The 16,169-nt window shown below is 34.5% G+C and overlaps 1 protein-coding gene across 2 annotated transcripts in view; it reads right to left on the bottom strand.

The window, feature by feature from the left end:
* Positions 1 to 1,324: 1,324 nt before the first annotated feature.
* Positions 1,325 to 16,169, bottom strand: part of FBXL5 (F-box and leucine rich repeat protein 5) — a 52,255-nt gene continuing 37,410 nt past the window's right edge. For both annotated transcript variants that reach the window (XM_060012788.2, XM_060012787.1), the window contains 2 exons: positions 10,985 to 11,133; positions 1,325 to 3,994 (listed from right to left, as the gene is read on the bottom strand). In XM_060012788.2, coding sequence (XP_059868771.1) covers positions 3,918 to 3,994; positions 10,985 to 11,133 — 226 coding nt within the window. In that variant the 3' untranslated portion in view covers positions 1,325 to 3,917. The remainder of the gene's footprint in view (positions 3,995 to 10,984; positions 11,134 to 16,169) is intronic.

Genomic DNA, 16,169 nt, shown 5'->3' with positions numbered 1-16,169 from the left:
CACAGAGATCAATGGAACAGAATAGAATCCAGAAGTAAATCCACACTTATATGATCAATTAATCTATGACAAAGGACGCAAGAATATAAATGGGAAAAAGACATCCTCTTCAATAAACAGTATTGGGAAAACTGGAGAGCTACATTAAAAAAGAATCAAACTGGACTTTCTCACAACAAATACAAAAATAAACTTAAAATGGATTAAAGACTTAAATGTAAGGACCCGAAACCATAAACCTCCCAGAAGAAAACACAGGCAGTATGCTCTTTGACACTGGTCTTACCAATAGCTTGGATATGTCTCCTCAGGGCAAGGGCAATAAAAGCAAAAATAAGCAAATGGGGCTACATCAAACTAAAGAGCTTTTGCATGCAAAAAAACAAAAAGAACTCTCAACAAAACAAAAAGGCAGCCTACTGAATGGGAGAAGATACTTGCAAATGATATATCTGACAAAGGGTTAATATCCAAAATATACAAAGAACTCATACAACTTGACATCAAAAAAAACAAACCACCAGGTTAAAAAATGGGCAGCAGACCTGAATAGACATTTTTCCAAAGAAGACATACCGATGGCCAACAGACACATAAAAATATGCTCAACATCATTAAGTACCAGGGAAATGCAAATCAAAACCACAATGAGATACTACCTCACACCTGTCAGAATGGCTGCCAACAAAAAGACAACAAATAACAAGTGTTGGTAAAGATGTGGAGAAAAGTGAACCCTCATGCACTACTGGTGGGACTGCAAATTGGTGCAGCCCCTATGGAGAACAGTATGGAGAATTCTCAAAAAATTAAAAATAGAAATGTCAGCAATTTCACTTCTGAGTATTTATCCAAAGAAAACAAAAACACTAATTCAAAAAGTTATATGCACTCCAGTATTCACTGCTGCATTATTTATATTATTATAAATAAAATTTTAATATAAATATAATTACTATTAATTTTATAATTATAAAATTAGCATACTTGTTTATATTTATAATCTATTAATTATATAATTGTTATTATATCGATCGTATAATATAATTATACATAATTTAATAATGTTATAATTTTTTGCATTATTTATAATAGCCACAAGGTGGAAGCAACCTGAGAGTCCATGGAAAGATAAATGGATAAAGACGATACATACATACATATATATATATATATATATATACACACACACACACACACACACACACACGTATATATATTACTCAGCCATTAAAAAAGAATCTTGCCACTTGAGACAACATGGATGGATCTAGAGGATACTAAGTGAAATAAGTCAGACAGAGAAAGACAAATATGACATGATTTTACTTATATGTGGAATCTAAAAAACAAAACAAAAACAGTCTCAGATACAGAAAACAAACCAGTGGTTGCAAGAAGGGAGAAGGGTAGGGGAAATAGGTGAAGGAGATTAAGAGGTCCTGTTATATAAGTCATGGGGATGTAATATACAGCATAAGGAATATGGTCAATAATACAGTAATAACTTTATGTAAGTTGAGATGGTTACCAGACTTACCACAGTGATCATTTCATAATGTATGCAACTGTCAGGTCATTACGCAGTACACTTAAAACTAACATAATATTGTACATCAACTATATTTCAATGAAAAATAAATTTAGAAGAAATTTTAAAGCATTAACTATCCTTAATAATGGAACAGCAGTAATATTTAAAAATTAAATGCAGATTATGCCATCTCCCCATGAAATGGGTGGGGGTGGTGGGGGTGGTAGAAAAACAGTTTCCACATGCAATGTGCTCACATGTTGAAGTCAGTTTGGTTCAAGACTGCCAAGTCCTATTTAATGGTTTTCTAACATCAAGTGGCACAGGACAAGGCAAAAGGGGGGCACCTCCATTACCTGGAACCCCTGGGAAATTAGCTGCTCAAATTAATTAATTTATGAAGAATAACATTTAAGCCAAGTCCCAAAATATCATTTAATCATGATTTTTTCCATTAAGTATTATCAAAAATTTTACTCCCCAAATATTACACTGTTTTCTGATTACATGGGTATAAACTTGAGTACTCCCTTGATGACTTGGGACCTGGTTATAGAGAACTAATTTTACCGTGCAGTTGGATGGGAGTCACTCCAGAAGACTTATTTTAGTTTGTTTTCTTGAAATAGTCCCTGATGTCAACTTTTCAAATGAACTTTGTTGATCATTTAAGGAAATGAAAGTACAGTAACGACAAAACAGTCAACCTACAAAATAAAACTTCTGACCCTGTAACGGTTCACTAAACTCAGATTTCCTCTCAAGTTCTCTAAGGGAATCCAGAACGTTTTTTCCTTTGTGCTTAGGCCAGACTTTTAAAGGAGGCAGCTAGGCGCAGTAGTGCCACAAGAGGCATGAGGACTTAAGCTAAGAGACACAAACTTAAAGGGTAAGATGGTCTGCTTCCAGAGCTGCCCTATCCTCCATACAAGAAACTTGAGGGGTTCCATCTTATATTTCACAAATGTTAATAGCAATGGAATCAAAATGAGGAAACTCTTAGAGAAAAGTGAAATTTCAGAGCCATTAGATGTCCTTCCTTAGAGGTGATCTTCCCTCACAGTATTTAGTTCAAATGTTAGTTAAATTTAAAAGCAGAGTGACTTCTTATTTATTTTCTCGTCAAATGTTTCTTCCTTCATCTTTAGACAACTCTGTGTAAAATAGTTTTCTCTTAGCCTGAACTGAAATCTGTCTATCTATAGTTTGTATCTTTCCTGCTCTTCCTCTTCCTCAATAAAACAAACAAAAAATACCTGGGACCACAAAGAACATAATTGCAAGATTACCTCCTCTTCCACAGCCTTACAGATATTTATAAAAATAGGTGGCATGCTGCTGACTGTTCTCTTCTTTGTGACATAAATTATACATAGCATGACATAAAATTGACTCAATATGTGCCTTTCTGAATAACAGGTCTCCATTCCAATTATTATTTCAAACAGCAATGAAGATAAGCTTACAAATTCAAATTCTGACGACTGCACAATAAATTTCAAAAAGACAATTCAGCTCAATAAAATCAGGTATCTGTCTAAAACTATTCATTTGTCAGAGTCATGATTTCATGGGAGTTCAAAAGACCTATTTAGTCCCATTTCACAGTAAAGTAACCCTGGATTGAGATTTACAACAAAATCAAAACACAAAAGAAATTACTTGGTAAAGTCCTCAAAGTAGATTTTATTTATACATTTCTTCAAATGACTGTGGAACTTTTAAAAACCCCTCCCCCAAATGTGACAATTTACGGACAGTGGTGGGAACCAGGGGTCTTTGAAGAAAGCGAATACAAAGACACTGGTGCTGTGCCAGCTCCCTGAGCTAACACCAAGAAGCCAATTTATTTTATAATCTTAAAGAATCTTATATGTGGATATGTTTGAATTGGCCCTCTGAGAATTGTTCAAATAAAGGAAACATTATGGAAAGGAGACTGGTTTCCAAACTGTACAGTCTCTGAAAATAAAACTTCAAAAATGTATGTCTGAAAAGATCTGCAAGACTTGGTACAGTGTTTATCTATGAAGAGAACCAATAACCCATTGACTTCAAAACTCAAAATAATCTAAAAAATACTTTAAATGGCATGGCATTAGTGACATTTTTTTCAAAATATTTAGTTTAAACGAAATCTGATAAAATTGTTCTCACCCTATGAAAAAGACCTAATCCCTTTCTAAAACAAAAATAGGATTTGCAAGAGAAACAACACTGTACAATTCACTGGTAAATTAAGATTTCCGAGGCTGTAAGAAATGGGGCCAAAACAAGTCACACTCAAAAAGGGATGATTAACACAAGAAATGTGCTATAAGTAAAGTGCATGAAAGGAAGCCTGCTCAGCTAAATGAAGTAGACAAAGGTCAGAAGTCAAGGGTCATTCGCCAGAGCGGCAGCAGGCTCGAAAACCACACTGCAAATTCTGGCATCCACTGGCGGTGTCAGCATGAGGACCTGTATGAAAACAGAGAAGTGTGAAAGGAGGAATTTCTTATCACACAAAAATAATCTTGCTAATGAAAGAAGTAAAACACATTTTTTTTTAACTAGTAATACATTTGTAACATAGAAGTAAAATCCCACAATGAGTGTATAAAAAATTATTCAGCACAAAAATCGCCAACAGCAGTTTGACTTTAACTAATATAGGTAAATGAAAAAGAAGAATGAAAAGAAGTAATTTTTTGGCAACAATCTTACAAAATAAAAAATCCAAGAAGAAAAGAGATAACCCACAGAAACAAGACTGCCAGGATAACTTCACAATGGATTTCTTGTATCATGAACATCTTTCCTAGAAATATAATTAAGGCAAAAACAACCTTATCTATAATAGATAAGCTAAAGAATCCAGTATTGAGCAATTATAATAAATATTACATTCAAAATTTTTGTTAAAAATAAACTACGTAGATATAGCCTTAACATATTGTTATTTAATATCTGTACCCAAAATAAGTCATGTGATAGGGTTAGGTGAAATTATCTTCCAGAATCAAATATGTAATGAATGAATAATTAAAAACATATCTAAGACATAATAAAAGTTATGATCCAATTACAAAGAAAAGTAATAATACATTTGTGGAATAACTGACATTTTATTCCAATCACATTATGCTACCCAGACACTAGATTAAAAGATCCATTAGGGAACAAAGCTGAGAATTAGAAAGTATCAAAGAGATATCATGGCGCATATTCAAATGTCAAGTACTCTGAATGAATCACAGTTTTCATAAAGGCGAGCAAATGCGGAAAAAGACATTTTAACTATATTGAAGCCTTTCAGTATGTCTGCACCATGAACAAAGTTAATTAGTTCTTTCATCAATTAGAACCAAAATACTTGCATTTTTGATACGTAAGGACCATAAAAGTACATGAAATATATTTTTATTATAGAAAATAATATTTATTTTATCAAATGGATTATAATTGAAAAATCACTGGAATGGTATCAAGACTTTAACTTAGAAAAATATATTATATTAGCTTTCTTTGTCTTTTGAAGTAGCGATCCATTGCAAAAGAAGGCAATTATGCTAATACCAACATAAGAAAATAACTACTTGCAAATAAACACATAGAACACACTTATTTACCAGAATTTAACCTTTTTTTGTATTCCTGTAATGGCAATATACAAAATACAAAGGACTAATTTCTTAGGATATACAATCAATGAAGTATAGCATTCATATATTTCACTAATGGAAATAATAATGTATCTTTAAGTAAGAAAAGAAACTAATGAACTTTACAAGCATAGTGGAACTGCAATAGCTTATGATTTCATTTATTTTCAAATACTTATGCTTAACTTTTAAAGTAATATAATGCCTGGGATACGGGGAGCAGGTATGGGAATGGGCAATAGTATATGAAAAAAGATTGACCACAGGTTTATAACTGCTGAAGCCAATGATCCATAAAGCTTCTTTATATTATTATGTTTATATATTTAAAAGGTTCTATAATAAAAGTTTAAAGTCATTTCAAATATAAAACTGAATTACCACAAGCTTATTTTTTATTTAATCAAAATTAAAATCTATTCTATTTTGAAAATGAAAAGTTAAATGTGTCAAATACTTAAAATTCATAAAGTAGCATTTTTGTTAAGACTATTTTCTCTTAAGACACAATGCTAGTCATCTTAATCAAAGAGTCAAAATGAAATTTCTTAGTACATTAGAGCCTTTCTCCAAGAGCCAATCTCCTACCTCACTATCATTGCCCTGCCCTGACACAGTCCCTGTGATGAAATACTTAAACTGGTGGTTTTTGCAAAAACACATCTATCATTTTCTCAGTATATAATTCTAACTTTTTTGAAAGGGAGAAATATGAGGAAAGAGACATGGAGACTTTGGTACAATATTCCAAACTGAAACTCCCAACAATACTTCAAAATGTCTATACTCCTATTTTTAAAAGCACAGAAAGGTAAGGAAGAAATTTTATACTGCAATCACACGCCTAGGGAAAAATCATAAGCGATGGCTGAAAGCAATCAAAGTAAAGTATGCTACTGGTTTTCAAGAGAGAAAATTAAATGGGAGTCTCAAAGGAGCCAACTGGATCAAGGAATCTAATCAAAAGATTCATATTTTTCCAAACACAGGCATACTTCATTTAATTGTGCTTCACTTTACTGCACTTTGCAGATACTGCATTTTTTACAAACTAAAGGTGTGTGGCAACCTTGCACTGAGCAAGTCTATTGGCACCATTTTTCCAACAACATTTGCTCACTTCCTGTCTCTCTGGCCCATTTTGGTAATTCTCACAATATTTCAAGCTTTTTCATTATTATTATATTTGTTATGGTCATCTGTGATCAGTGATCTTTGATGTTACTACTATGACTCACTGAAGGCTCAGATGATGGTTAAAATTTTTTAGCAAAAAAGTATTTTTAAATTAAAGTATGGACGTTGCTTTTTTTAGACAATGCTTTTGCACTTAATAGACTACAGTATAGTGCAAACATAACTTTTATATACACTGGGAAACCAAAATATTCACGTGGCTCACTTTATTGCAATATTCACTTTATTATGGTGGTCTGGAACCAAACTCACAATATCTCCAAGGTATGCCTGTACCACACAGTTTTTCACCAACCTCCCCCAAAAAAGAGGCTCAGGATCCTCAGTCTCCACTCCGGTGACCTGAGTCACTTTTTGCTCTCAAAGTCTAAGGGATGGAAGTAGGGATAATATGGGAAGAAAAATGTAGGAATAAAAATATGTGTCCTATATTAGGTAGAAAGTAACCCTCTCCTGATATCTGTCAGCATCTCCTTATTCATCACAAAACAAAGTTCACGCTCATATTGCTATAAAATGTGCTCCCTTTCTCAGATACACACCAGAATATCTTAGTTTCAATGGAAATCTAAGGGCATAAATTGTGCTTAACCAACAACTGTAATACTAACTACCTCAAAACTACAATCCCATCATAAGGTGAATGACATTCCAGGTGACTGATCCTAAAAATCCATAAAAGTGGTATCATCCATGAATGGGTTTTATTTTGTTGAAGGCCTAGGGCAAAGCAAAAGTGAAGACAACCGCTGTTTGTAAGTTAGTTTCATACTGTAGAAAACAGGGGAGAAAGCAATTTCCAAAGCATGGAAATCATAAGCAATGTTAACAGTTAAGACCCTTAAGCATCACAGAAGGACTATTTAGAAAAGGGAATAAATGGACAACAGAATAAACAGGCAACAGAAAAAGTGAGGTAGAATTGGAAAGAAACATGACTAAGATATGTTGGGTTGCCAAATATCTCAAGTAGACAGCTGTGCTTCCACAGACATGGAATTTCAAAGGTAAACATTTGACTTATCACCAGTAAATGTCAATCTTGATATGAGATAATAAACCCAATGGTTATAACAGATGCGGGCTAAATTACGGTAAAGGATAATAAAACAGAAAAATAACATTTGCATAATCATTAAATAAAATCTTTAAATGCATGGTAAAAATAAATTTTGTAAGAGAGCATTTTTTAAAATATTAGTTAAGAAGAGCTATAATGGTAGCTATTGTTATTTTCCCAAATTTTTATTACTGAATTGTTTGTTTTTCCTAGATTTTAAGCGTATTACTTATGCTGTATATCTGCACTTACCTTCACTTACCTTTAATTCCTCTTTAACTTAAATTAGAAACATAAGAGAGCAAATCATCTGAAACTGTGTCACCTACTATGATCTAATCTATCTTAATTCACAAATTAAACATACATTGAAATGCAAATCAGTACAACAAGTTTATTTGCTATCATTGTTCAAATGTTCTTCAGAGCTCTAAAACTAGGCAATTCCATCTAACACTTCTTAAATGACAAGGAATTTTTTAAATGTTATGGCTAAGAAGCCTTTTTTTATACTTAAATCTTAACTTTTTTATCAATCAAATAACAAATTTAAATGTCATGAAAGAATCATTAAGAATAAAAATGGCATTTTATGCTTAGTATAGTGCCTTGCTGGCAGCAGACACTGTTTGAATATCTGATTACTAATTTATCTTCTCCAAAATCTCTGCTAATGCTTAGGAAATAGAAAATTTTGTTTTACTTAGCACTTTTTAGTTAATGAGTATTATTTATCAGCATTTACTTCTTTTAGTTAGTAACCTGGTAGTTAACTATGTAAACTCTCTTTTGACAAAATACATTTTTAGTTAAGTGTTACTCTCAAATATTAAAATATAATGTGTCACCTAAATATGCTCCCTATTAGTTTAAGAACATGTATAAAAATATTGACTACTTTCAGAAATAATAAAAATAATAATGAAAAGGGAGCTAAATATTTATAGTCACTAAGTATTTGTACAAGTTGAATTATAATAAAAGATACTGGATGAATCCTGTGTCATCTTGCAAAACTGGATACAATGCAACTTTATTCTAACACTTTCTAGTGTCGATATGGCCTTTTAAGGAAAAGATTGTATCAGGGCATTGCTTTATGAGCAACTGGCTGGAACTCTGGAACATAAGTTCACATGACAAGTCACCCTGTAAACTTTAAAGGATTTCCATTTCCCCCAAATCATGCTTTAAGAAGCTGTAAAAGGAGACTTGGTATTGGATTATACAAGCACGGTCAATTTCCTTTCAAACATTTTAAAGTCAGATATGTTCATTAAAATTCATTTATTGAAAACTACCACTCATTTATCAAAAAAAAATCTTAACATACAACAAAAAGAATGTAGCAGCTCCTTTGGAACACTTTAATATTTATATATTCAAAACCAGTCAAGATGAAAGGAATTCTAACATACTAACAAAGTGCAAAAGTTTTTAAGTATTTAACTTTATCCCAACACCTAAATTATTTCAAGAAGTTTTTTTTAAAAAGACACACACACACAAAAGTAGTAGGCAGATCATAAAAATGAAGTGAAACCCAATCCCCCTACCAATCCAATAACATCTATATACCCCAAAATAAGTATAACAAATTAGGTTCTGAGATTTATTCCCACCAGCATAACCTATGCTGAAATCAGTGTAGACAATTCAAATGCAACCTACCAATAAGGTGTTTTTCTTACAAAAAATAATTGCTTACTGATTACTTTTCATAATATATCCTATAAGCCTTAGTAAGTACAACAGTGAACCCACAATGACATAACCATGTATTAAAAATATATATATATATTTTTATTGCATCCCCAAAAGCAGCAAGTGCTGCACTGTAGCACTCACACCTTCTTTTGTACACTTAGCAGGTTGCAACTAAAATGACATTAATTTTCCCCATTCCTTCTTATACACTAAAGGCAACAGAGAGCAAAGAAATGCTTGAAGTTAGTGTTGCTATTTCAAGAACATGGGAGGTCATCTCCTGCATCACCAATGATTCAAGAAACAAAAGAGCTGCTATCTCCTGTCTCTTCATATACATTTTAAGAAAAATCTAATCTCTGAGAAACAGCAGATTTGCTAACTTCTCTGCCTACTGGTATGTCATTAAAGAAGATACTATTCCTCTAGTCTTGCTGGCGTCTGTCAATTTTTCTGCCTGAGAGACTCCGTTTATCTTCCCATGATCTTAAGATGAACTGGACTCTCAAAAATAACAATACATGGGCTTCCCTGGTGGCGCAGTGGTTGGGAGTCCGCCTGCTAATGCAGGGGACATGGGTTCGTGCCCCGGTCCGGGAAGATCCCACATGCCACAGAGTAGTTGGGCCCATGAGCCATGGCTGCTGAGCCTGTGCTCCGCAACAGGAGAGGCCACAACAGTGAGAGGCCCACATACTGCAAAAAAAAAAAAAAAAACAAAAACATGATGTAAAAAGACACAGTAGAATCTGAACCATGTAAATTTTTTCCAATTATAAATACAGGAGGTTGACTTCCTTACTAATAGTTGAGGAGCAGCTTTTTATGCTTCAGGACTTCAGTCTCTACCAGTGATTATCAAATGCCCAATAGGGCACTGAACGTACTTTGAAAAAGCACATTAAACAGTCCCACTGCAGGGCAGGAATAGGCTTAAAAAATAAAACAAGGGGCTTCCCTGGTGGCGCAGTGGTTGAGAGTCCGGCTGCCGATGCAGCGGACACGGTTCGTGTCCCGGTCTGGGAAGATCCCACATGCCGCCGAGTGGCTGGGCCCGTGAGCCATGGCCGCCGAGCCTGCACGTCCCGAGCCTGTGCTCCGCAAGGGGAGAGGCCACAACAGTGAGAGGCCCACGTACCACAAAAAAAATAAAAAAAATAAAACAAAACAAAAAAAATCAAGAAATGTTTACCTGATGATTGTTAAAAGTAGGTTCAGGGTTCAATCTCCATAATACTATAGGAATTTTAATCACATTTAAAGCACCTCAGCCTCTTCCCAATACCACACTCACCATCCTCCTCAATCTTCCAAGAGATTTATTTGGAACCAGATTCAGGGTCCCTGAGGAGTTCACATTACCAAAGTCCTCCTTTTTCTACTACATTATGAAGTTTTCTTGTCCTACAAGAAAACTAACTCTAACATCCCTAAGAATTAGGTGTATCTAGAACAGCAATACGCTGTATTGTTAATGAGTGCTCTTTCACTCTAGAGGAATTTCCCAAAATTTTATAAGAATTGTAGTAATTCTATAAAAACTTGTCACTTTGGATTGATTAAACTATTACATATTTCTAAAATCTGGCAGAATGGATAGTTGAGATATCTCTCCAAAAGAAAACTTATCTTTAGAAAGATAAGAAAACTTATCTTTAGAAAGATAAGAAAATTTATCTTTAGAAAGATAAGAAAACTTATCTTTCAGACTAAACCTGAAAGTAAAAAATGTTTGGTAATCAGAAATCTAGAAAACAAAATAGAAACCCTAAGAATTTTCAAAACTGTTAAAAATTTTTAAATCAACTCCTCCAAAATTATCCCATTGTTAAAAGGCATTACCGTTAATGTTGTCACAGTAGTAAAAGTATTCATCATTTAGAGAAGGACATGCTGAAACCAAATCCTGCAGGCCTGCACCAGTTACAGTAAGACAACCAGAGAGATTAAGGTGCTCCAAATAAGGTAGCCCTCCTCCCAGAGTCAAAACCCTGTAAGAGAAGCAATTCAACAATTAGAATATATTAACAATTAAAATGTATTGTAAAATCTATGAAAACTTATGTATTCCTATGGCCCAATGGACTATTAACAGACCTTTCAATCTGGTAATGAAAAATTAAAGTATCTCTATAAAACATGACAACTAACTTCATCCTTAGGCAGGATACATTTAACAGAGACATTTCTGAAGACATTCAATAAACAAGTCTATGAAATGTTCTTTATAAGAACATTACAGTAACTCAATTCTTACAGGAAGGAAGTAATGAATCCTGGAATTGTAATCTTCACTCTCCTACTAAACTAAGTAAAAATTATCAAGAAAATTACTAAACAGTTTGGCAGTTCCTCAAAGAGTTAAAGAATCAGCATATACCCAAGAGAAGTGAAAACATATGTTCACAGAAAAACTTGCAAACAAATGTTCACAGCAGCATTATTCATAATATCCAAAAAGTGGAAACAATCCAAATGTCCACTAATCAATGAGTGGATAAACAAAATTTAGTATAAGTATCATGTAGCCATAAAGAACTGATACATGCCACAGCATGCATGAACCTTGAAAATACTGTGCTAAGTGAAAAAAATCATACACAAAAGACCACATACTATGTAATTCCACTTATATGAAATATCCAAAATAAGCAGAATAGACAGACAAAGTAAATTAGTGGCTACCAGGGGCTGGGGGCAAAGAGGAATGAAGAATGACTGCTAATGAGTAAATGGTTTCTTTTTGGTTTAATGAAAATGTTTCTAATTTGATAGTGGTAATGGTTGCCAACCTTATAAGTATACTAAAACCACTGATTTGTACCCTTTAAAAGAATGAATTTAATGTGAATTTCATTTCAGTAAAAATGAAAACATTGCTTTTCATGGCATACCCTAGAAGAATTTTAAAAAAACAATTTACATAAAAAGAATAAAATGAGAAATTGACTGAAATGACAATGGCAGAGCTGAAAAATATCAAGAGCAAAACTGAGAACATCAATTCCCTCTACAGAACAGCAAAAACTGGGAAAACTAGAGACAGTCTATCTTGACAGCACTATCCAAAAACTAATAATACAATAAATTTAGTAAAAAAACAAATAGCATGATTATGCAGATACATGGAAATTAGGAAGTAAAGGTAAGTAAAAGTATGTAAACTACTGAGATTAGAATAAACTATGGAAATATTTATATATTCAGTGACAGGCACTGATGGACAAAGATCAGTACATACATTTTAATGTTTTGTCATTGCATGTTTACAAGAAAAACCTGGCCTATCAAAAAGAGCTTATCAAGACCCCAATACACGTGAGAGATTTAAATGCATACTTCTCCTTATATTTTGACTGAAAAAGACTGACTTTTTCTTAAATCATAGATTCCCTGATCCATTCCTACAGTTTAAATTAGTAACAGTGGCAGTTCAGAACTTCAGTGGCTTGACTGGGCCACAGTAATTACAAATAGACATCTTTAAAGGAAGACTATTGTTTAAAGTTTATTGATTCTTTTTTTCCTATAAAGTTGAATAGCTCAGAATAAAAAATAAAACAGCTTCTAAAAAGTGGTCTAAAAGATCTCAGAAGGTATCTCAATGCAGAAACTGCTTCATGTTCTAACACTTACAAATTTTCAGTACACTGAGGACAGACTGCATGGAATGTAAAACTTTGTATCACAAATACACTTGAATAAACTGTATATGCATTCACTGAGTCTAGTGGGATATCAAACAAGACAAAAGTAAACAAGCAGTTATAATATCATATGATGAATGCTCTCCTGGGAACGTATTTAAGGGCCTTGGTGGAGGGAGGGGGACAGGGGTCACAAACGGTTTCCCTTAAAAAGTGACGTTTAAACTGGAATGGAGATAGAAATGAACAGAAGTTAGCCAATGAACGTTTGTTAGAGAGAGAGCAAATGCAAATGTATGAAGACAGAGAAATACAGTACAGGCATACCTCAGAGATATTGCAGGTTGAGTTCCAGACCACCACAATAAAGCGAATATCACAATAAAGCAAGCCACACAATTTTTTTGGTTTTCTGGTGCATATAAAAAAGTTAGGTTTACATTATACTGTAGTCTATTAAGTATGCAATAGCAGTATGTCTAAAAAACTATATGCATACCTTAATTAAAAATACTTTATTTTATTGCTAATTGCTAAAAATACTTATTGTATCATCTGAGCCTTCAGCAGCAAGTCATAATCTTTTTGCTGGTGGAGGGTCTTGCCTCCATGTTGACGGCTGCTGACTGATCGAGGTGGTGGTTGAAGGCTGGGGTGGCCGTGGCGGTTTCTTAAGATAAGACAACAATGAAGTTTTTTTTGCTGCATTGACTGACTCTTCCTTCCACGAATGATTGCTCTGTAGCATTTTGCCCTACTTCTTTCAAAATTGGAGTCAATTACTTTCAAACCCTGCCACTGCTTTAACAATTAAGTTTATGTAATATTCTAAATCTTTTGTTGCCACTTCAACAGTCTTCACAGCATTTTCACCAGGAGTAGATTCCATCGGAAGAAACCACTTTCTTTGTTCATCCATAAGAAACAACTCCTTATCCATTAAAGTTTTATTACGGATATAATTCAGTCACATTTTCATACTCTACTTTTAATTCTAGTTCTCTTGCTATTTCTAACCTGCAGTTACTTCCTCCAGTGAAGTCTTGAACCCCTCAAAGTCATTCATGAGGGTTGTAATCAATTTCTTCTAAAATCCTGTTAATGTTGATATTCTGATATGTTCCCAAGAATCACAAATGTTCTTCATCGCATCTAGAATAGTGAATCCTTTCAAGAAGATTTTCAATTTACTTTGCCTAGCTCAGAGGAATCACTACCTAAGGCAGCTACATAGCCTTACAAAATATATTTCTTAAATAGTAAGACTTGAAAGTTGAAATGCCTCCTGGATCAATGGGCTGCAAAATGGATGTTGTGTTAGCAGGCATGAAAACAACATTAATCTCAGCGACTTCCCTGGTGGCACAGTGGTTAAGAATCGCCTGCCAATGCAGGGGACACGGGTTCGATCCCTGGTCCGGGAAGATCCCACATGTCATGAAGCAAGTAAGCCCGTGCACCACAACTACTGAGCCTGCGCTCTAGAGCCCACGAGCCAGCTACTGAGCCCACGTGCCCCAACTACTGAAGCCCGCACACCTAGAGCCTATGCTCTGAGACAAGAGAAGCCACTGAAACAAAAAGCCCGCGCACTGCAACAAAGAGTAGCCCCTGCTCACCACAACTACAGAAAGCCCGTGCACAGCAACGAAGACCCAACACAGCAAAAAATAAATAAATTTATAAAACAAACAACAACAAAAAACATTAATCTCATGGTACATCTCCATCAGAGCTCTTGGGTGAGCAAGTACATTATCTCTGAGCAGTATTTTGAAAGGAACCTTTTTCTTCCTAAGCAGTAGGTCTCAACAGTGGGCTTAAAAAGTCAGTAAATCATGTTGTAAACAGATGTGCTGTCATCCAGGCTTTGTGGTTTCATTTACAGAGCACAAGCAGAGTAGATTTAGCATCATTCTTAAGGGCCCTAGGATTTTCAGAATGGTAAATAAGCACTGGCTTCAACGAAGCCACCAGCTGCATTAACCCCTAATAGAAGAGTCAGCCTGTCCTTTGAAGCCAGGCACTGACTTCTCCTCTGTACTCACCTTGCACTTTTATGTTATGGCTTCTTTCCTTAAATCTCATGAACCAACCTCTGCTCACTTCCAACTTTTCTTCTGCAGCTTCCTCACCTCAGCCTTCACAGAACTGAAGAGAGTTAGGGTCTTGCTGTGAATTAGGCTTTGGCTTAAAAGAATACTGTGGCTAGTTTGATCTTCTATCCAGACCACTAAAACTTTCTCCTTATTAGCAAAAAGGCTGTTTCACTTTCTTACCATTCATGTGTTCAATAGAGTAGCACTTTTAATTTCCTTCAAGAACTTCTCCTTTGCTTGTATAGCCTGGCTAACTGTTTGGTGCAAAAGACCTAGCTTTCAGCCTATCTTGCTTGGCTTTTGACGTGCCTTCCTCACTAAGTGTAATCATTTCTAGATTTTGATTTAAAGTGAGAGATGTGTGACTCATTTTACTTGAATACTTAGAGGCCACTGTAGTGTTATTGATTGGCCTAATTTCAATACTGTTGTGTCTCAGGAAATAGGGTGGCAGGAGAAGATGGAGAGAGATGGGGGAATAGCCAGTTGAAGCAGTCAGAACACACACAGTATTTATCGATTAAGTTTGCCATCTTATATGGTTTGTGGCACTCCAAAACAATTACAGTAGTATCATCAGAGATCACTGATCACAGATCACCATAACAAATATAATAATAATGGAAGTTTGAAATACTGAAGAATTAAAGTGTGACACAAAAACGTGAAGCAAGCAAATATCGTTAGAAAAATGGGACTGACAGACCTGCTCGATACAAGGTTGCCACAAACCTTCAATTTGTATAAGACGCAATTATCTGCAAAGCACAATAAAGCAAAGTACAATGAAACAAGGTATGCCTGTATACCTGGAGGAAACGAAAATAGCTGAGTATGGTTAAAGAAAGGATGGTTTTGTGTGTTTGTGTGTTATGTTTATGTTTACCTACTTGCTGTCTTTTTTTTGGCAGAGGTGAAGATGTGAGGAAGTAAAAGGAAGAGATTTAAAGAAGGTAACAAGATATAAACTACAGAGGCAAGCAAGGGCCAAGAATCTGAACTTTAACCAAAGGGCAATAAGACTCACTGAAACGCTTAAAGGAGTAATAACAAGTAATAAGAAATGCATGCTAGAAAGATCACTCTAGTCTACTTTTTATCACCAATACCCAAGTATGTCAGGCACAGGCCTACACAGTAAAATGCAAAATACATTCTTTGCTCTCAAACAAAGAAAGAAACATTTAAACAAAGTATTAATAATGCATGCAATAAGAAAAAAAGTTTTAGAAATATATACAAATTACAGAAATAATACAGACCAGGGAGTGATTCAAAGTA

The sequence above is a fragment of the Delphinus delphis genome, chromosome 5 (genome assembly GCF_949987515.2).
Source record: "Delphinus delphis chromosome 5, mDelDel1.2, whole genome shotgun sequence".
Taxonomy (NCBI): domain Eukaryota; kingdom Metazoa; phylum Chordata; class Mammalia; order Artiodactyla; family Delphinidae; genus Delphinus; species Delphinus delphis.
This window is presented reverse-complemented; position numbering and strand designations above follow the sequence as displayed.